This window comes from Phocoena sinus, chromosome 8 (genome assembly GCF_008692025.1).
Source record: "Phocoena sinus isolate mPhoSin1 chromosome 8, mPhoSin1.pri, whole genome shotgun sequence".
In the NCBI taxonomy this organism is placed as follows: domain Eukaryota; kingdom Metazoa; phylum Chordata; class Mammalia; order Artiodactyla; family Phocoenidae; genus Phocoena; species Phocoena sinus.
In genome coordinates, this window is record NC_045770.1 from 57,859,684 (window position 1) to 57,880,407 (window position 20,724).

The window sequence follows — 20,724 nt, forward strand, 5'->3', positions numbered from 1 at the left end:
TATTCTATGGTGAAAAAGATACACCTGGTCTGTCTTCTTGCAGCGCTTACAGTCTAATGGGAAAGGCAGACCCCAAATCAGTACACAGATAAATAGAAGACTGGGTTGGGGTTGAGTCCTATGAAGGAAACAAACAGGGAATTGGATGGATGACGGTTGCATTTACCAAGAGACAGAAAACTGAAGGGAGCAGGGAAGGAAGTCACGAGTTCCAGCCACAACATGTTATCCAAACAGAGATGTCAAGTAGGTAGTTAGATATAGGAGTCTAGTGCTCAGAGGAGAGAGGTGTGGCCGAGAGGTTGAAAGAACATCAGGCTCTCTCAGGTTCTATCTCTTCTTGGAAGCTTTCCCTGATAACGTAATTCCTAGTGATCTTTCCTTTCATTACCTTTATTCATTCATTCATTTATTCAACAAATTCTCAGTAAGGTCTACTCTGTGCAGACTTAGTGCTGGCTTAGTGCCCTTAAGGAGCTTATGTTCTAGGTGTGGAATCAACAAATAAAGTAGACAATTATAACACAGAATGGTAAGTGCTAGGTTCAAGGAAAGTGTAAGGGGCTGTAGGAGAATGGCCTTCTGCATCAGCCAGGTCCACCAGGAAGCAGATGGCCACGTCACATCAGTAATGTGAGGAGGCTCTATTCAAAGAGGTAGGCAGGAAGTAGGGAAACCACAGGGGGTTGTGAAGTACCCTGGATCTTGAAACATTTGGGCACCATTACCTCTCCAGGCCTGAAGGGGAGAGGAAAGGGGGTGGTTACAGGAATCCAGAGAAGAAGAGAGGTCTGAGATAGGGCTGACAGACAGGAGCTGTGAGCTTCAGTTGAGGGATGCAGCAAGAACAACAGTAGCAAAATACATATATATTTTAAAGTTAAGTAGATCAGATTGAAAACCAAGGCAGGGAAGGGCTTTAAGGGAGGGCAGAAGAAGGGAGGGATTAGGATTTGTAAATAGGATGGTCAGGAAAGGCCTCACAAAGAAGGTGGCATCTACGCAAAACTTGAAGGAGGTGTATCTCTAGATGAGTTTTCCCCAGACCCCTTCAGTTGGCCCACTTCACTCCCCCGTCCCCCATCTCAAGGTCCAGGGCCTTGTCCCCAGCCTCTCTGGATTAGAGAGTTCCCTGAAGGTCCTTCTCAGACTACGGTTTCCCCAGGAGAGGAGTTCTGTTTCATCCTTCCTTTTCTCATCTAATAACACTAGAAGCTTTTATTAAGCATGTGCATCATGCTCTTGGCATGTTACACACATTGGGCCATCTAAGCCTCATAGCAAGACTGCAAGGCACAGCTGGGGAAAATGAGGCAGTTCGGCCCACTCCATTGGCCCCTTGGCCAGCTGCCTTCCCTAACAGGGCTCCTGCCCTGTCCTCACTCCAGAGAAGGGGAAATGGAAGATAGACCTTAAGTTTTTGAAGGACTGAAAAAGGGAACAAAGATTAGGAGTGTACTTGATGTCTCCATTGTGCACAAGGACCAAAGGGTAGAAGTCAATGGGAGGCAGTATTTATCAAAATGTGAGAACATCCTAACAATCAGAGCCTCAGATGCCTTGGAGGCAATGAGCTCCTTTTCACTAGAGGTGTGCAAGACAAGCTGATCAATCTGTTGTCAAAAATGAAATGTAGGCCAGCCCCTAGCCAGCAGCTTCATGCTGCCCAAGGGCCAGGGGCGTGTGCGTGACTTTCCTCTGCCCTGTGAAGGGTGTGCCTCCCACCGCTATGGGCCTTGGAGCCACTGCCCTCATTTTCTCTTGCTGTCTTGAATGCAGTCCAAGGGAGGTGCCTTGCAACCAGTGCGTTGAGCGCCAAGAAGGACCAGGAGATGGAACTGGAGCCACCAGCCACTTATGAAGGAGATGAAAAGTTTCCAGGAATTAAGTCCAGTTTCATTTCAGTATAAGATAGGAGAAAATGGTGATCCCAAAGCCTTCTTCATAGAGATTTCCTGGACAGAAACATATCCTCAAACACCTCCAGTCATATCTATGAACTCATCTTTTAGCATCATATCATCAGCTGTAAAGCAGAGCATATCAGCCAAGTTACAGGAAGCAGTGGAAGGACCGCCATGACCCACATGTTGTTTGAATATGTGAAGGACAATAAACAACAGTTCATGGAGAATCACCATCCCTCTTAATTCTACGACAGCCACAAGAAATATCATCTTGTTTGAAATTCCTAATGCAGCCCCGTCAAGTGAGAAAAAAAGACAACTTTCAAAAGCCCAGAAGGAACTATATCCAATCTCCTGGGATAAACCGTATGGAAAAGAATATTTAAAAAAAGAATGTATATATGTGTATAACTGAGTCACTTTGCTGTACAGCAGAAATTAGCACAACATTGTAAATCAACTATACTTCAATTAAAAAAATAGAGAATTAGGGGACTTCCCTGGTGGTCCAGTGGCTAGGGCTCTGGGCTCCCAATGCAGGGGGCCCGGGTTTGATCCCTGGTCGGGGAACTAGATCCCACATGCATGCTGCAACTAAGAGTTTGCAAGCCACGATGAAGATCCTGTGTGCCACAACTAAGACCCAGTGCAACCAAATAAATAAATATATTTTTAAAAATAGAGAATTAAAAAAAAAAAAAAAAGCCCAGAAGCATAAGCTGGTAGATAAAGCAGATCACAAAGGAGAACTTCCTCGAGGATGGAACTGGGTTGATGTGGTGAAGTTAAGCAAAATTGGCTTTAAAGATGATGAATAGCACTTGGAATTTGAGACATGGGAAGAGCATCTTTTAAAAAATAAACTGGGTTCAAAATCTTTTATTACTCTTTTCTGGTATTGAAGTGACTTTTTATAAAAACAGATTTTTTTGATATATTTCTTACACAAAAAATGTTTTAAGCTGAAAGTTCATGAGGAGATCTGGTTGTATTAAATTATTTTCACAAACTTACCTTAATAAAAGGTGAAAATGTTACTGATTAGTATACTTTATGAAGCCAATTGAGCTTTGTAAATGGACAAATATGGGGAATAATAATCAATGTTAACTCATATGATCTTATTCTAGTCGGTGTAATTTTTTTAAAGGAATATGACGCCCTTTTCAAACTCTCATCCCAGTGGGACAGAATACTGAGTGAACAATTAGTCCACAGCATGATCCATATTAATAGGCTTCTCATCTTAGTGAAGTCTTCATCTCTTCTTTCTCTTAATTACTGAAGCATAAACTGCTTCAGAGATTTAAATACTAGTATTTGAACTTTATACATAATATTGTTTGTAGTTACTTTTTACTTTTCAAGGGTGAACTGCTTATTTTTAATAAACTAATATCTGTTTATACTTTTCCCCTGGTTTCGGTCACAATGTTCAATTATAAGAGCTTTCAATGGAATGTTGAACAGGAGAATATAAAAACAAATCTGCCAAATACATTAGAGAGCATTTGAATAGAAGTGCTGGTTCCTATTTAAAACATTTCTCTTTGCTGTATATACCAAAATAGATGGGAGTAAAAGATGCCTTAATATTTAATTTTTGTATTGTTAGAGACAATGGTTTAAAGAAATTCCTATTTATTTAATATTTAATTTTGTATTGTAAGAGAAAATGGTTTTAAGAAATTCCTATTTATGTATTTTTAGTTGTTTGTAACTGAGGTCTTCTAAATGGTTTAATATAAAACCACAATTCTAGTCTTGCTTCTTTTCAAGTATCCAAATGTATTTCTCAGCATCTTTAAAATAATAGACTTAGAAGTCTTTCAACTGCTGAACTGTAGTACATGCTTATTTTTTTTTTTTTTTTTTTTTTTTTTTTTTTTTTTTTAAATTTCCTGTCTCTTTATTGCTCAGTGCTGTGTTCTGAACAGTTTCTTCAGCTCTTTCTGCCCTTTCACTCTTTTTTTTTGCGGTATGCGGGCCTCTCACTGTTGTGGCCTCTCCCGTTGCGGAGCACAGGCTCCGGACGTGCAGGCTCAGCGGCCATGGCTCACGGGCCTAGCTGCTCCGCGGCATGTGGGATCTTCCTGGACCGGGGCATGAACCCATGTCCCCTGCATCGGCAGGCGGACTCCCAACCACTGTGCCACCAGGGAAGCCCCATGCTTATTTTTTTAAAAAATCATTAACAGAGGAAACTATTGGTGTAGTTTTAACAGCAAGTTATTGATATGTATGTGTGATTCACAGTGATTCTGTATGTGCTCCCCAGCTATAAGAACACATAGGATGGACTTACCTGGTGGCGCAGTGGTTAAGAATCCGCCTGCCAATGCAGGGGACATGGGTTCGAGCCCTGGTCGGGAAGACCCCACGTGCTGCAGAGCAACTAAGTCCGTGTGCCACAACTACTGAGCCTGAACTCTAGAGCCCACGAGCCACAACTACTGAAGCCTGTGCACCGCAACTACTGAAGCCTGCACGCCTAGAGCCCATGCTCCGCAACAAGAGAAGCCACCGCAATGAGAGGCCCGCACACCTTCGCCCGCAACGAAGACCCAGCGCAGCCAAAAATAAATTAATTAATTAAAAAAAACACAAAAACCACATAGGACTACTGCGGTGGTATCTGGAAGGGTTGATTGTTGGTTCCTCAAGTCACAGTTATGCAGCTTGGGTCTGAGTTTTTAAAGAATAGCTAACTTTAAAGAAGTTTCCTTAGCAAAAGAGCAGTTGAGTTGTGACCATGGTTTTTACTGGGCTAACGCTGGCTTCAGTTAAATCGTTTGAATTATGAAGTAAGTATAATTATGGTGAAGAAGTTCAGCCTCATTTTCAAATGCTGAATCACATTTTATTTCTTGAATTAATATGATATAAACATTAAAATTCAGGACCATGGGAATATGTTGATTTGTTTGCTTGTTTTTTTAAAGAAATTGAAACTGCGACATTTGCTAGTGGAAGAAAATGGTTTTGCTCTGAAGATTCTGAAATTGTTCAGGCTTATCATGGTTCACAGATTACCAAGAATAATGCTAGTTAAATGCCAATGAACTATTTTTACTCTTTTTATATGAAATGTATAAATTTCGGAGGTGGGGTGATGGTGGCAGTGGTGCCTCTTACTACCTTATGTGAAACAGTTGAACATTCTCATCAATACTGCCATCATCATCAATATCTCATCAGTACTGCCATCATCATTTTCTAAGTTTGTTTACTTAAAATTGTATGGAATGACACAATTAATAAGCAATAAAACCTCTATTACACACACACAAAGAAATATAGGGAATTCTTGGGTAAGGGATTTGACTAGGTAACTCTAAGAGTCCTTCCAACTTAGGTTCTATCAATAAATGATTCTAGAACTCTAACATGGTATGATTCTAAGACTGTGATTCCAAAATTTTATTAGGACAAGAGACAATCCCTAACTTCAGAGAATTCACAATCTAGTAGATGAGGTGGACAAATAGTGACTTTTCATAACTGTAATAAACACTCCTATAGATTAGATGCAAGGCTTGGCAGGATGTGGGAAGGAATGCTTACTGAGCCACGGCTGTTTCCTCAAGGCCGGTCTCAAGAACCACTTGAATCACAATCTCTCCAGAAGCTTTTTTTTTTTTTTTTAAATGCTAATTTCTGGGCTCTAGTCCAGATCTCCTGAATCAGAACCTCTGGAGTGGAACCCAAAAGTCTACTTCACTTAAAATAACGGCCAAGGTGATTCTTAGGTAAACTGAAATTTGAGACTGCCTGCTCAGAGTCAGGATGACTCCCCTGAGAGATGATATCCAGACAGAAAAAAAAAAAAAAAAGTAGCTGGGTCAAAATATGAAACTACAAAAGTCACACAGAAGTAACATGTTTTTTCTGTTTCTTTGTTTTTGTCTTTTTTTAACATCTTTATTGGAGTGTAATTGCTTTACAATGGTGTGTTAGTTTCTGCTTTACAACAAAGTGAATCAGTTATACATATACATATGTTCCCATATCTCTTCCCTCTTGTGTCTCCCTCCCCCCTCACCCTATCCCACCCCTCTAGGTGGTCACAAAGCACCGAGCTGATCTCCCTGTGCTATGCAGCTGCTTCCCACTAGCTATCTATTTTACGTTTGGTAGTGTATATATGTCCATGCCACTCTCACTTTGTGCCAGCTTACCCTTCCCCCTCCCCATATCCTCAAGTCCATTCTCTAGTAGGTCTGTGTCTTTATTCCTGTCTTACCCCTAGGTTCTTCATGACATTCTTTTTTCTTAAATTCCATATATATGTGTTAGCATACGGTATTTGTCTTTCTCTTTCTGACTTACTTCACTCTGTATGACAGACTCTAGGTCCATCCACCTCACTACAAATAACTCAATTTTGTTTCTTTTAATGGCTGAGTAATATTCCATTGTGTATATGTGCCACATCTTCTTTATCCATTCATCTGTCGATGGACACTTAGGTTGCTTCCATGTCCTGGCTATTGTAAATAGAGCTGTAGTGAACATTCTGGTACATGACTCTTTTTGAATTATGGTTTTCTTAGGGTATATGCCCAGTAATGGGACAGAAGTAACATGTTTTGATGAAGATTAGCAATTTTGTACAACATTCCCTCCATGTGATAGGTCTTTTTTTATTTTTATATTTTTTTATTTTTTATTTTGTTTTTATTTTTGTTTTTTGCGGTACACGGGCCTCTCACTGTTGTGGCCTCTCCCGTTGCGGAGCACAGGCTCCGGACGCGCAGGCTCAGCGGCCATGGCTCATAGGCCCAGCCGCTCCGCGGCATGTGGGATCTTCCCAGAACAGGGCTCGAACCCGTGTCCCCTGCATCGGCAGGCAGACTCTCAACCACTGTGCCACCAGGGAAGCCCAGGTCTTTTTTAAGTGACAGCACTTCTTAGATATAATCTGAGATTCTGTGATTGAGGGTATATGCCTCAGATGTCCTACCTAGAACAGATTTCTTTTTAAATTTCTTTTCTTTTCTTTTTTTAAATTAATTAATTAATTTTTGGCTGCGTTGGGTCTTCATTGTTGTGGGCGGGTTTTCTCTAGTTGTGGTGAGCGGGGGCTACTCTTCGCTGCGGTGCAAGGGCTTCTCATTGCAGGGGCTCCTCTCGTTGCGGAGCACAGGCTCTAGGCGCACAGGCTTCAGCAGTTGTGGCTCGCTGGCTCTAGAGCGCAGGCTCAGTAGTTGTGGCACATGGGCTTAGCTGCTCCACGGCATATGGAATCTTCCCAGAACAGGGCTCGAACCCGTGTCCCCTGCATTGGCAGACGGATTCTTAACCACTGTGCCACCAGAGAAGCCCTAGAACAGATTTTTGTTTGCAAGGGAGCCAGAGCTGCCCTCAGTTTTTTGTTTTTTTTTTTTTAATTTACTTATTTTATTTATTTATTTTTGGCAGCGTTGGGTCTTCATTGCTGCACACAGGTTTTCTCTAGTTGTGGCGATTGGGGGCTACTGTTCACTGCGGTGCATGGGCTTCTCATTGCAGTGGCTTCTCTTGTTGTGGAGCACAGGCTCTAGGCATGTGGGCTTCAGTAGTTGTGGCATGTAGGTTCAGTAGTTGTGGCTCACGGGCTCTAGAGCACAGGCTCAGTTGTGGCACACAGACTTAGTTGCTCCACGGCATGTGGGACCTTCCCAGACCAGGGATTGAACCCATGTCCCCTGCACTGGCAGGCGGATTCTTAACCACTGCGCCACCAGGGAAGTCACCTCAGTTTGTTATTAACTATCCCAAGGCCGGAGGCTGGCAAAGAGGGCTCTGATAAGGACTCCCCACAGAGTCCCTGAGAGCTATTCCCTGCCACCGTCCACTCCCTTGCCCATGGCCTCCTGGTCCTCATTTCCCAGCTGTCCCTGGATGCTTCTCTTCTCTGGAACCTGCAGTGTCCCCAGCAAGGAAGAAACAGCTTGAGTGAGGGCCTGGTGGCCAAAAAGTGAAGGGTATTCAGGGACAGGGAGCAGCGTGGTGTGGCTGGACACCAGTTGTCTGGGCATGTGAGGGACTGTTGAGACTTGGATGAAACATTGGCCGAGGTTAAGGGGAGAGAGTGGCCTAGTGGATTCTGAGTCTGAGCTCTGCCAGTGACTTCCTTAGTGAGCCTGAGCAAGTCTCCTTCCCCAAACTGGGCCCCTTCCCCAAACTGCATCCTGTCTGGAAAAGAGGGTTTGTGTTAGAATCGGAGGATTTCTCCAGTGACCATCCGGCTTTAATATTTTGGATTCTAAGATCTCATCTGACCCTAACCATCACCCTGTGAAGAATGCATGCAGGAACTGTACCCGTTTTATAGCGAGGAAGCCATGGCCCAGTGAGGAGCAGTGACCTGCCCGCCACCATACAACCACGTAGGAGCAAGGTCTGATTCCACCGGCACCCGACGCTCTTCTGAGATCCTCCTCAGACCGGGCAAGCTGAAGCGAAGCCAGGAACATTCGATCTCACGTCCAGGAAGCAGGCGCTGCAGGGGACGGAAGGGTCGCAGCCCACAGCTGGGTGAGGCCAAGCAGCTGGGCGGAGGCGCCCGAAGCCAGCTCCGGGAGAAGTGGGTGTGTTAGGGGCCGGGCGGGGCCGGGTGAGGGGACGCCCTGAGGAAGGGAAAAGGCAGCTGAGCGCGGGTTGGAACGCAGAGCGGGGGGGGGCGCAGACGGTGCTGGCCGCGGGCTGCGAGCAGGCGGGCTGGCGGAGCGCCTTGGGGCGCAGTGCGGGGCACCCGCGAGCCCAGGGCGAGGTGTCCAACGAACAGACGGCGCCCCTGGGAGCCTTGCGGACCGGCAGGTAAGGCGCACCCGCCAGCTCGGGAAGGCTGAGCCGGCGCCAGGGGTAGAAATGAGGGGTCTATCCGCCTCCCTGGAGGCCGCCACCCGACGCAGATACATACTGATCCTCCCCTGCACGGAGCCACAGGGATCCCGGGGCGCACGTGGGAGCGCGAAGCTGGGCTCCTGGCACGCCTTTCTCGGAAACCGTGGGGGCTTAGGTCGGCACTCACGGGCCCCGAGACGGCGGCACCCAAGCTCCTTCCACATCCACAGATATGCGAGTGCACAATATAACAACCAACCTGCGGCTCCGCAGCGAGAGCACACGCGGAAATGGCGCTCCGGGAGCCGGCGTGTCTTCTTGCTTGGCGGGAGCCGCTTGCTCAGCGTGCGAGTTGCCTTGCCCATTCGCTACTTTATTGTGCCCCTCGCCCTATGCGCCCCAGTCCTGGGAAAAGCCTAGAAGCTCCCTTAGATGTCTTCTAGTACTAGTAACAGATCTAGGCTGGGAGTCAGGAGACTTGAGTTCTAGTTTACAGGTTGTGTAAACCTGTGCCAATCGCCCACCTGCTCTGTGCTTTGTGCGTTCTTTTCCTGGGTCACCAAATGTAAAATGAGCCTCCTGGTCCTGTTGCCCATGTACTCCGTATGGCATGTGGGGGAAGGGGACTGGGCCCGGGAGTTTCTTGTGTAGAAAGTACAGGAGTTCAGACCCCTGTGTGAGGGCCCCTTGGAGAGTGTCTCCTCCTATCCCCCTCCCCACTCCTCAGCAGTTTGCATATGGGGAATCTGAGGCCCAGGGGGGAGATGGCTTGTCCAGGGTCACACCAGGGACCAGACAGAAGTAGAACCCAATTCTCCCCACTCCTAGCCCAGGGCTGATTCCACTTCAGCTACAAAAGTGCATTGTAAATATGTTAGCTGCTCTTTATCTCCTGGCATCCAGCCAGTTAACAGCTCTGAATGGAGGAGAGCCAAGCTGGAGGCAAGGAAACTGCTTTCAGATTTTCTTGACTCCTTAAGATGAGAACAAACAACCTTCATCCCTCACTCACTCCACACTTTGCAAAACACACTTCTATCTATAAACTGAATGGGTGGATGCTCAAAATGCCTACTAAGAGGGAGGCAAGACAAGATATCCCATCTTACTGATGGGGAGAATGAGGCCTCAGAGTGGAGAAATGACTTAACCAAGACACACGGCTAGACATGTCTACAAAATAGGGGCAGGTATCTTGACTCCAACTCTGGTGTGTTCTCTATCACCAGCAGGACTACAGAATGGTACCCCTAAATGGAGAGAGATTACAGGGCTGATCAGAGAGGACGAGAAACAAGGAAGGCTTCTGAAGGAGGTAAGTGTGTCTGAGAATGAAGAAAAGTAATAAAGAACCTCCTGGCTTCCTCTGAGGGTAGGAGAACCTAAGATGGGGAGAGGGGACATAGGGATAGCTGTTCTTGGTAATACTGGGGGGTGGCGGAGGAGATAGGGAAACAGAAAAGGAAACAGGTGACCAGGCTGCCCAGTAATTCTCTCTTATGTTTACATAATACTTTGCAGTTTCTAAAACACCTTTCCCCTTTGGTCTCCCCGAGTTGCGTGTGAGGCAAGCAGGACAGGGGTAATTATCCCCATCTCATAGATGAGATTCAGAGAACAAAAATACAGTGCTCAAGGTCACATAGCCAAGCATACAGCCAAGATTGGAACCATGAAAGGCATACCTGAAAGGCAAGATTAGAGGCTAGGAGACTGGGAGTTGGACTGTGTGTGTGCAGCAGGTGTGTGTGTGTGGCTGCCCCCTGGGTGGGTACACAGGGAAGAGGGTTGCTAAGCTGCTGCTGGTGTTTTGGGGCCAAGAATGTTTGCCCTGGGCTTCCCTGGTGGCGCAGTGGTTGAGAGTCCGCCTGCCTATGCAGGGGCCGCGGGTTCGTGCCCCGGTCTGGGAGGATCTCACATGCCGCAGAGCAGCTGGGCCCGTGAGCCATGGCCGCTGGGCCTGCGCGTCCGGAGCCTGTGCTCTGCAATGGGAGAGGCCGCAACAGTGAGAGGCCCACGTACCGCAATAAAAAAAAAAAAAGAATGTTTGCCCTTTGGATTGAACGGGGTTCCGGTGCAGGGAACATCTGGGCTTCCAAAGGTGGCTTAGAATTCCTCCTCCCCTGACTCACTTGCCCATCTGACTGAGATGGTGTCTTTTCTATGAGCTTCCCCTTCCCCAGACCAAATGGAATCTGTTTTGGCCTGCCCTTGAAGTTGCTTTTTAAGTGCTGTAAGCTGTTTTCATGAATGCGTATGTGTGTGCGCAGGGGGGAATAGTCTAATAAGAAGAGACATTTATCCACCTATTCTTGAGTGCCTGCTATAAAGAAATGTATGAGGCACAGGTCCCTACCTTCACACCTCCCAGCGCACAGTTTAGTATACCTATATCTATATCTATTTATATTTATACAGATATACACACCCAATTTCAGTATAGCATACTGCTCTAATAGGGTTTTATGCAAAGCACTTTAGGAACAGATGAGAAGAAGAGACTTAACTGCCTAGGGAGTGGGGAAGGTGGTGTCTCAGGAGAGGGTCTATAGAGGTTATATTGGAGCTGGGTCTTGAAGGATGAGTAGGAGTTCACTAGGCAGATAAAAAAGAGGAAGGGTATTTTTGCCTAAGAAAACAGCATGAGCAAAGGCAAGAGGTGTGCAAGTGCAAGGAATGTTTGGGGAATGGCTATAGCTCAGTATCATGGGACACAGGCAGTGGGGAGAGCTGTGGTGAGATGGGGCTGGAGGCAGGGTCATATCCAAAGGAGCTTGAATGATAATCGTAGGAGGTTAGACTGTCCTATAGGCAACAGAGGACTTATAGTGGAAAGATATGTGGATGAGATACCTGTTTCTGGTCCCAGTTCCTAGGCTGTGAGACCTTGAGCAAGTGATTTCCTCTTGGGGTGGGGTGGTTTTTCCCACTGGTTGAATGAGGGGGTTACACCAATGACGTGATTATTAAGATCCCTTCCAGCTCAGATTCTATTTCTGTGTCTCCTTCTAACTATACGTTAAGGTTCCTCTCCCACCAGCCCATGGTGGTGATAAGACCACCAGGGGGGCCAGAGGCAAAACTGTGCATTCCCAGGAGTTATCTCTGGATCCACTTGCTTTATGTGGCCTTTTTCCCCTGCCTCTCTACCACATTTCCAAGCACTTCAGACACTCATTCTGCAAGAGAAGCTGAAACAGAGCATAGGGAAACCAAAAGAACCGATGGTGGTGTTTCACTTTTCCCCAGAGAAACCTGAAAGAAAACCTTACTAAGATACCCAGTTCATTCTCCAGGTCCCAGCTTTACACCTCCATCCCCAAGTTAGAGGCCAGGCGAGCTCAAGTCAAGAACAGTTTGGGCAAAGCTGTTAATGTGTTGGAAAGAGTGACATCGGGGTGTGGAGGAAGAGAGTGCACCTGGCTTGTATAGAAGAGCAGGAGTAGGTCTGGAGCAGAAAGGGCCATGGGGAGCAAGGCTAGAAAGGAAGGTTAACTCCTCCAAAAGTTACCAACTTCTCCCCTTACTGGATCCTCAGTTAAGATTGGCAAGAGCGACTTCCCTGGCCGTCCAGTGGTTAAGACTCCGCACTTCCAATCCAGGGGGTGCGGGTTTGTTCGCTGGTCAGGGAACTAAGATCCCACATGCCAGTGGTGTGGCCAAAAAAAAAAGATTAGCAAGAATCTGTAGTGCAGGAAAAAGGAGTAGTGGTGGACTTAGAGGAGATGATGCCCCAGGACATGAGGAGCCTGTGTTTGGTGTGATATGCAGCTCAGATGCCAGAAGACATTGCCATTTGTAGCGGAAAGAGCACCTGAACAGCACCCCAAAGACCTGGGTTCTCATCAGAGCTCTACCATTTACTAGCCATGTCATTTTGGACTAGTCACTTCCCTTCTCTGACCTTCAGCTTTCTCAACTACAAAATGGAGGGGTTGGCCTAGAATCTAGATTCTAAACGATCTTCAAAATCTCTTTTCAGTCACTGTTCATCTCCCTTCCTAAATGATTATCTCTTGTTTCAAGTCAGGGACTCTCCACAGCAGGAGCTCTGTCTTCCCCATCCATAGACCTTCACAATCGGCAACTGTCTTGAAGAGGGAAGCCAAGGAGCTCAGAAAGAGGAACAAAATTCCCCATATTGCCAGCTGCCAATTCCCAACTTGGGACACAGAGGCAGGTCATAGAGAACCAAGCTGTCCCTTTATGAGCTCTCTGCCTCTCCTTGCACACAGGTCCTCCATCCCACCTCAACCCAGCTTCTAAAGATATGCAACTGTGGCTCCCTTGCATGTTCCATCAGAACTACAAATATCCATCCAGGTCTATCCAGAGAGGCACTGGAAGGAGGGTGTGAGGAATAAATGGTTTTGTGAACCTTTACTCCCCTCACTGAACTCCACGTCAGAGCCCACCCTGTCTCCGACGCTTCCCCCTACCCCCACTTTCTAACACAGAGTCTGTCTCCCCCAGGCTAGATCACCCTGGCAGGTGAGCTATAAAGAGGAAAAATGAACAAGTCAGCAAATTTGGCCTTCAGTTTATCTAGGCTGGAATACTAAGTGTAACTCAGTCCTGGGACTCTGAAGCATCTTAACCTGTGAGGAAAGAATCTGAAGTCTTCTCTATCTCGTGATTTAAGGGACTCTAGAGAGTCCCCCAAATCCTCTCCCACCAGCCTACCCAATCTCCCAAATCTCACGTATGGTTTTGTAGTATCTTCATGTTAGAGCTGATCAGGACCTTATAAGATTACATAGAAAAACCCTTTCATTTTACAGATGCAGACAGAAGCTGGGGCCCAGAAAAGGGAAGTCACATGCCCAAAGTCACACAAGTAGCAGCTGAACCAAGACAGCTCTTTGGTTTTCATTTCTTTCACTGTAAAATGAGGGAGGTTAGATTAGATGGACTCTGAAGGCCTTGCCAGCCTCTGCTCTGCACAAATAAAACCACCACCACATCTGTGGAGTGTCTAGTGCCAGGCACTGCACACTTTTCTTCTTTAATTTTCACAACAAAGCTATGGTACAGATAGTGTTGATGCCATGCCTATGTTTATACCCAGTCTATCCAAATAGGTTGATTGGTAACATCATTCGTTCCTACATAAAATAGCAACCCAATTGCTGGCTGCCATTCTGTCACTCACATCATTTCCTTGGGTCTCAGGCCCTTTCAGCCTTTTAGAGGCTCCTGCTAAGATGCCAGTACCCTGGGGAAAGGGGATGTTTTAGACTGCACTGTTAGCTGGTCCCTGAGCAGCAGCTCATGTGTTGAACTGAGGTTTCTCATGAAGTCACCCAGATGAGACATTGTGAATCTGGAGTCGGGGGACAGCAATCGGATGTCCCTTGGCCATGGCACAGCTCCTATAACTGCAGCCCTAGGTTGGCCGGATCCAGCTGCTGCAGGAAGGGGAGGGGAAGCGGCAGGGTGTCAGCACCCAAAGCACAGCTATTGCACAACCCTTGGGGCTTGGCCTCGGGCGATCCACCCTCGTTCTGAAGTTTTTTCTGTGTGTCTAGTTCCTTCTTTTTCTGTCCCCTCCCCACCCAGCTCTGGGCCTTCCCAGCTCCCAAAGTCAATATTGAGACCCCAGATGTGTCCAGGGACATCCTGAAGACATGTCAGGACATCCTGAGGGGCTGAGGAGCCTTAGGGCGCCCACAGGGAGATTCCTGGAGCTGACTAGGAGCCAGTGAATTTGCTGTTGTTTGGTGAGTCTTCCAGATGGAGGTGGCCCTCCGTCTGCCTTGTCAGTTCAAACCCCCATGCAAGGCTATCGAAGAAAACTGGTGACAGTGACTGCCCTGGGAAAGAAACCTGGGCCATTGGGAACAGAGAGACTGCATTTTCATTGTACGTACTGCTTCAATTTCTTTTTTTTTTTTGCTGTGTATAGGTATTTACTTCTCAAAAATGAAAAACAGATTTTCATTTTAATGAAAACTGTGTTTTTTATTAAAATGTATTTTTAAAATCCTCTTCACTATAATAAAAGTATATGCTCAAGCAAGCCTGGGGCAGGGGGCAGAGCAGAGATAATAATCTTTTTTTTTTTCCTTTTTAATTAAAAAAATTTTTTTTTAATTTTAATGTGGTAAAAAGCAACATAAAATTTATTGTCTTAACATTTTTAATGGTACATCTCAGTAGTGTTAGCTATCTTTACATTGTTATGTAGCAGATCTCTAGAAGTTTTTCATCTTGCGAAACTGAAACTCTGTACCCACTGAACAACAACTCCTGGTGATAATCTTTTTTGATAGATGAGGAAACTGAAGTGCAAACAGGGCAAGAAACTTATTTCCCTCAAAGTGAGCTCTTCCCGCACTTATGCCATCTGTCTGTTGTCTGCTTATAAAACTGTCTGAGGCCCCTTCCTCCTGCAACCACTGCTTTAGCCATTCCCACCCCCAAATGCCTCTCACATCCTCTATCTGTCCCCGCCCCCACCTTGTCATCCCCTCTGCCCCAGCTCAGGACTCAGCACCTTGAACCCACACTATTTCACTTATCACTGGGCTCCCTGCCCTCTTTACTCCACACTCCACATAGAAGCCAGAGTGTCCTTTCCAAGCACAGATCTGATTATTTTACCCCCTTTTAAAATATCATTCCATGGTTTTTCTCCACCTACAGGATAAAGTTCCAACTCTGCAGCCTGGCACTGAAGGCCCTCTATGATTTGGTTTGGGCCAATGTCTCCATCCCACATCCTATCTTATCCTTTCACGCATCTTACAGTCTTTATGCTACTTTCCATTCTTCAAAGTGTGCTTTCTAGTCCATCTGTTTGCTTCCCTTGCCTTCTCTACTTCCAAAAAATCCTTCAAGGTCCAACTCAAATTCTTCCATCACTGTGAACACTCTCTGAGCACTGGTCAGAATTCATCCCTTCTTCCTTTAAGCCCCAGTAGCTCCTACATTGTCTCCCACATTAAGAGCTGGCTTTGTGCCCCTGAGTGTAGGGACTGGCCTCCTAAAGCTCCCAGAATAAGGCTGCCCAGGAGTGGGCCTCCATAAACGATGACTGGCCAGGTGATTCACTGAGCCATTAATTTCATTGTGCTGCTCCTGCTTTCCATTAGCCCATATGAGGAAAGAGGAAGGCACAGTTATATGCCATGTACACAGTGATGTTGTTTTCCCACTTGTTGCCTGACAAGTGGGATAGTAGATGAGAACCTATGCCTCCTCTATCTTAACTCTTCCCCTTTTCCATCCAGACAAGGTTGCCCGAGAACTAGATGGCAGGGGGCCCCAAGGCCTTGCATAAATTGTGGGCCAGTCCTGGATTATTGCTGTATTATTTTGATTCTTCCCCCCAAATTCTGCATTCATAGAGTTCTTCATGAATATTTATCATGGTCATAACTAACTGTCATCTTTTCCGGGGAAGAGATGTGATGGTTAATAGTGAAGTTAAACAGCTCTACCTAGATAAAGGAGGGCTTTGGAACCAGTCAGTGAACACTGAGTGCCTGGCCTATAGAGAAATCCAAAGTGGCCATCTTTACTGGAGACCACTGAGGGAAGGAGAACTAGGGTAGTCCCCTAGACTTGGAGGAGAGACACAGCCTTTCTGACCAGGAGCATGTGGTCTGCTGATAACCCTTATCAATAGCAAGAGGACAGCCACACATTGCCTTATATGTAAGTGCTGGGGCAAAGGGAAGGCTGCGATGATAAAACTTGTGGAGTATGTTGGGAGCACACAAAGGCTTCCTGAAGGAAGTGAGCATGGAGCCTTGTTTAAAGGAATGACATATGTTTTTCCAGAGACTAGGATACAAGGCTGCCTTTGGCTATTTTTCTACATTGTAGACTAAGGATCTCTGAGAGGAAGGAAAAGGGACATCTGCTATCACCAGTTATATGCCATGTACACAGTGACATTGTTTTGGAAGGCAGGATAGTTGAGGTGCTAGTGTCTTTTCTCTCTGGGGTGGGTATAACCCCAAACTGGACTGAGTATTCCTTTCACTCCAAAGCCCTCAGGCCCACAGTGCCTGCAGTGGTTATCAGCCTTTGCCTGCTCCCCCAGCCACCTCTTTTCCAACAGAATTTCTCCTCAATAGCTAGGAATACCTAGAGTGGGACCTAGGATGCTTTAGAGGTCAAATGACCCAGCCTCTGGCCTCCAGGCAGGGGGAAATCTAAGCCAACCCTAAACATCTTCTACATGGTGTCTGTAGAGCATAAGAAAGAACTGTGCTGAGGGAGAGTTCTGAGGAATGTCTTCTAACTGTGCCACACAGTCCTCCCCAGAGCTGGTGTGGAGGCCAGAGGAGCTCTGAGCTGGCCATCGAAGAGCAGGGCTGTACCTTGGCTCTACCTCCAGTATTCTCTGTGATCATGGACAAGCCAACTATTCTCTCTGGGCCTGTGTGTAAAATGGAAGAAATTACATTAAATAATCCCTAAGGCCCTTCTAGCCTAAAGCTCACTGACTTTTAGAACCCAAAGAAAGGATAGATCAGCATGTTTACAATGGTCAAGGAAGACTTCCTTCCACAAGTATTTATTGAGCACCTACTGAGTGCTGTCATAAGTGCTCATACATAGCAGTGAATAAAACAGACACATTCCCTGCCTTCCTTGGGCTGGCAGTCTAGTGGAGAAGACAGACAAGCAAACAAGTAGTTAGAATAAATTGTGATGTTGGGATTTTAGCTGGGGTCTGAAGGAGTGAGAAGGTCATTCAATCTACAAGTAACAGAAGCCATCCTCTCTCTTTTCTGTCACTATCAGAGCATCCTCCGATTCTTCCCCCACCTGAATCCCTGTTGCTATGGAGACCACCAATGGGACTGAGACCTGGTATGAGAGCCTGCACACTGTGTTGAAGGCTCTAAATGCTACTCTTCACAGCAACTTACTCTGCCGGCCAGGGTCAGACAACCTGACTGAGGAGAGGCGGGCCAGCCTACCTGGCCGCGATGACAACTCCTACATGTACATTCTCTTCGTCATGTTCCTATTTGCTGCCACTGTAGGCAGCCTCATCCTGGGATACACCCGCTCCCGCAAAGTGGATAAGCGCAGTGACCCCTATCATGTATACATCAAGAACCGTGTGTCTATGCTCTAATGCTAAGAGGCTGGGGATAGCAGAAGATCAAGATTCCTGATGATTATCTTGTGGGGCCTCCAGAACTCAGCTATGTGTTACATCAGGCCTCAGTGTTCTAATCTGTAAGATCAACAAGAAACAGTGCTAAGGGAGGTCATCATTGGGGAAGGAGGAGAGGATCTAGCAGACCTAGGCCTTGTGGATAAGGATTTTTTCCATCAAAGATAGACGTTATAGACAGTAGGAGCCCTTTGAACAAATATATAAAAGTGGCAGGAATTCCCTGGTGCTCCAGTGGTTAGGACTCCGTGCTCTCACTGCCAAGGGCCTGGGTTCAATCCCTGGTCGGGGAACTGAAATCCCACAAGCCATTCAGTGTGGCAAAAAAAAAAAAAAAAAAAAAAAAAAAATATATATATATATATATATATATATACACACACACACATATATATGTATATATATATAAAAGTGGCAACATATAATGACAAATGAGTGTTCTAGTGGCCGGAGTGTTGGGGGCTAGGGGCTAGAGGAAGGAAAAGAGGAAGTTGTAGCAGAGAGAAATGAGACAGGAAAATGCCCTGTGGACACATTTTTTGATGTGTTATCTTCAATGACCATGAGAAGCAGCAATGATTATCTCATATCACAGACAGGAAATCTAAGTTATGTTACTTATTTATATTTTTTCACATTTTATGTTTTTCAGCCCATTTAACATTTGTGATTTTACCCCCTGTGAGGGAAGCAGAGCAAGTGCCATTCTGCCCATTTGGGCCAAAGCAGTAACATGACTGGAACCCAGGTTCTCTGGTCACCTTGCCTAGTGCTTTGCAAAACTGTGTGCTACCTAGGAGTGGATCTAGGCCTGAAACTTATATAATTCTGGGGGGCCCTCCTTAAGAAAAAGAATTTTAAAGTATCTTATTTTTGCAAGTATTACAAAAACATATCAACATGTTAATACATTGTTGGGGCCCCTCCTAAGATCTTAAGAAGGAGCCATGCAAGTACAGAGCCCTGACTGTTAAGCCTCATTAGCTCCATGGTCCCTGTGCCCTTCCACCAATGTCCCAGTGCCTTTCCCAGCCCCATCTCCAGTCCTGGGGACTTCACTACCTCTAAGGCAGCCTCTAACATTTTGAATGAATTCTGTGAGTAATTTTCTGATATCAAGTTGAAATCTGCTTCTAGAAGATTATTATCACACCTAGAAGATTACCATATTAAGAGAGGCAGGTACCTGATAGTGGAAAGAGAACCAGCCCTGATTCTACTACCAGTGTGGTACATAAACTGGCTAGACACTTCCCTCTCTGACTCTTGTCCTTCTTCAGCACCGTGAAATAGAAAGTTGAAATAGCTGAAAGTCTCTAAGGGCTCTACCAGATCTGATATTCTAGGCTTCACATACATTGATTTGAACCACATAAAACTGCTGTGCTTGTAGGTCAAAAACAGCTGAATATCAGTAGTTTCACATGCTTCAGCTGAATACATGAAATGTGGCCAGCTACAAATCCCAGGCTGGAACCTCCCACTGTTCTGTTTAATTTCTGTTATTAAGGAATCTCCATGGGGTCTCCAGAAAGCCCTATCAAAACACACATATTTGTGTATATCAAAAACTTTGAAAGCATATTTTGAGAGCACTTATCTCTGAAGAGAAGGATTATGGGTGATTTTCCCTTTCTACTTTAAAAATTTATGTAATATTTGATTTATTTGACCGTAAGTATGTTTCTTATATAATAGGGTGGGGGGGGGGGAGCTACTTCTACTTTGAAAAAATGAAAATAAACACCTGTGTGTTACTTGAATGGAGGATCACAGAACACATTTGCTCCCATGAGCAGTTAGCCATGTTGATTCCATGCAAATCAGTGCTGAGCCCCACGTGTGCTCTCAAGCCTTTCCTCATATCTTCTTGAGAGAGAAGGTGGAGACCTGCTTAAGAAGACGTGACATATAGGTGGACAACGGACTCGGAAGTCTACAGCTGGATGGCACTTTGGAGACCGCCCAGCCCAAACACCCAAATAAAATATGGAATCCCAACAAGAATAAGGTAATGGATGCTATCAGGATTTTGAGAAATGAGATTGAGTGGATGCAGAGGAGCCAGAGAAAGGTAGAATTTGAACTGGGCTTTGAGAGGACAGATCTACGTGGGCAGAGAGAATGAACGGAACAAGACAAGGGAAGCTTGGAGGCAGAAATGTGGCCAGACCACCCTCCTGAAGAGAGCAGGTCGGCAGCTGGATGGAGCAGGAAGCACCCCAGAGTGGCTGCGCTGGGAGTTCAGTGTCCCCATCTATGGGGGAGACTCCCCTTCACACAGTCCTTATACTCACAGGGCTTAAAAATAGAGTAATACAAATTCTTTTGCTTGTAAGTTACAGAAATCCAGTGTGTGTTAGCATAAGCACAAAAGGGGATTTATTGAGAGGAGTATGTGGTAGTTCAAAAGAGGAGCTACCGGGGGCTTCCCTGGTGGCGCAGTGGTTGGAAGAGCCCACATGCCGTGGAGCAGCTGGGTCTGTGAGCCATGGCCGCTGAGCCTGCACATCCAGAGCCTGTGCTCCGCAACGGGAGAGGCCACAACAGTGAGAGGCCCGCATACTGCAAAAAAAAAAAAAAAAACCAAAGAGGAGCTACTGGGGCAACTCTAGGGATCTTGGGGCCTGGAACTACTTATTTGTCTTAATTTACAAAGTAGGGGCTCAATATACCTCATTATGTACACTCAACGTTGGGCTAAATAAAAATATAAGATTTTAAGGTATAATTTAAACATTCTAATATTTTATGATGTAGGTACTCCCCTTGGCTCTCCCCCCAGCTCTATCCCACTGCCTCCTTCAGCCCATAGGCTCTTTTGGCTGCACTGGTTCTGCCCTCTGCTGG

At 45.9% G+C, this 20,724-nt stretch overlaps 1 protein-coding gene and 2 pseudogenes across 6 annotated transcripts; 2 read left to right on the forward strand and 1 right to left on the reverse strand.

The window, feature by feature from the left end:
- Window positions 1-20,724, reverse strand: part of LOC116758126 — a 68,843-nt pseudogene that overhangs the window by 3,007 nt on the left and 45,112 nt on the right.
- On the forward strand, window positions 150-2,725 carry LOC116758318 (annotated as a pseudogene).
- KCNE3 (potassium voltage-gated channel subfamily E regulatory subunit 3) lies at window positions 8,530-20,605 on the forward strand. 6 transcript variants are annotated; one of them, XM_032640828.1, is made up of 4 exons: window positions 8,531-8,708; window positions 9,965-10,050; window positions 14,295-14,455; window positions 17,493-20,605. In XM_032640828.1, exon 4 carries the CDS (start codon window positions 17,533-17,535, stop codon window positions 17,830-17,832), a length of 300 nt encoding a protein of 99 aa, XP_032496719.1. In that variant the 5' UTR covers window positions 8,531-8,708; window positions 9,965-10,050; window positions 14,295-14,455; window positions 17,493-17,532; the 3' UTR covers window positions 17,833-20,605. The 6 variants fall into 6 exon arrangements, with proteins under 6 accessions (XP_032496721.1, XP_032496719.1, XP_032496717.1 ...); XM_032640825.1 differs by having other exon boundaries at window positions 8,532-8,708; window positions 14,295-14,597; XM_032640827.1 differs by having other exon boundaries at window positions 8,532-8,708; window positions 9,968-10,050; window positions 14,295-14,597.

Excerpts from the sequence above, each read along its gene's own strand:
- KCNE3 (XM_032640830.1), top strand. The coding sequence starts at position 17,533 with ATGGAGACCACCAATGGGACTGAGACCTGGTATGAGAGCCTGCACACT.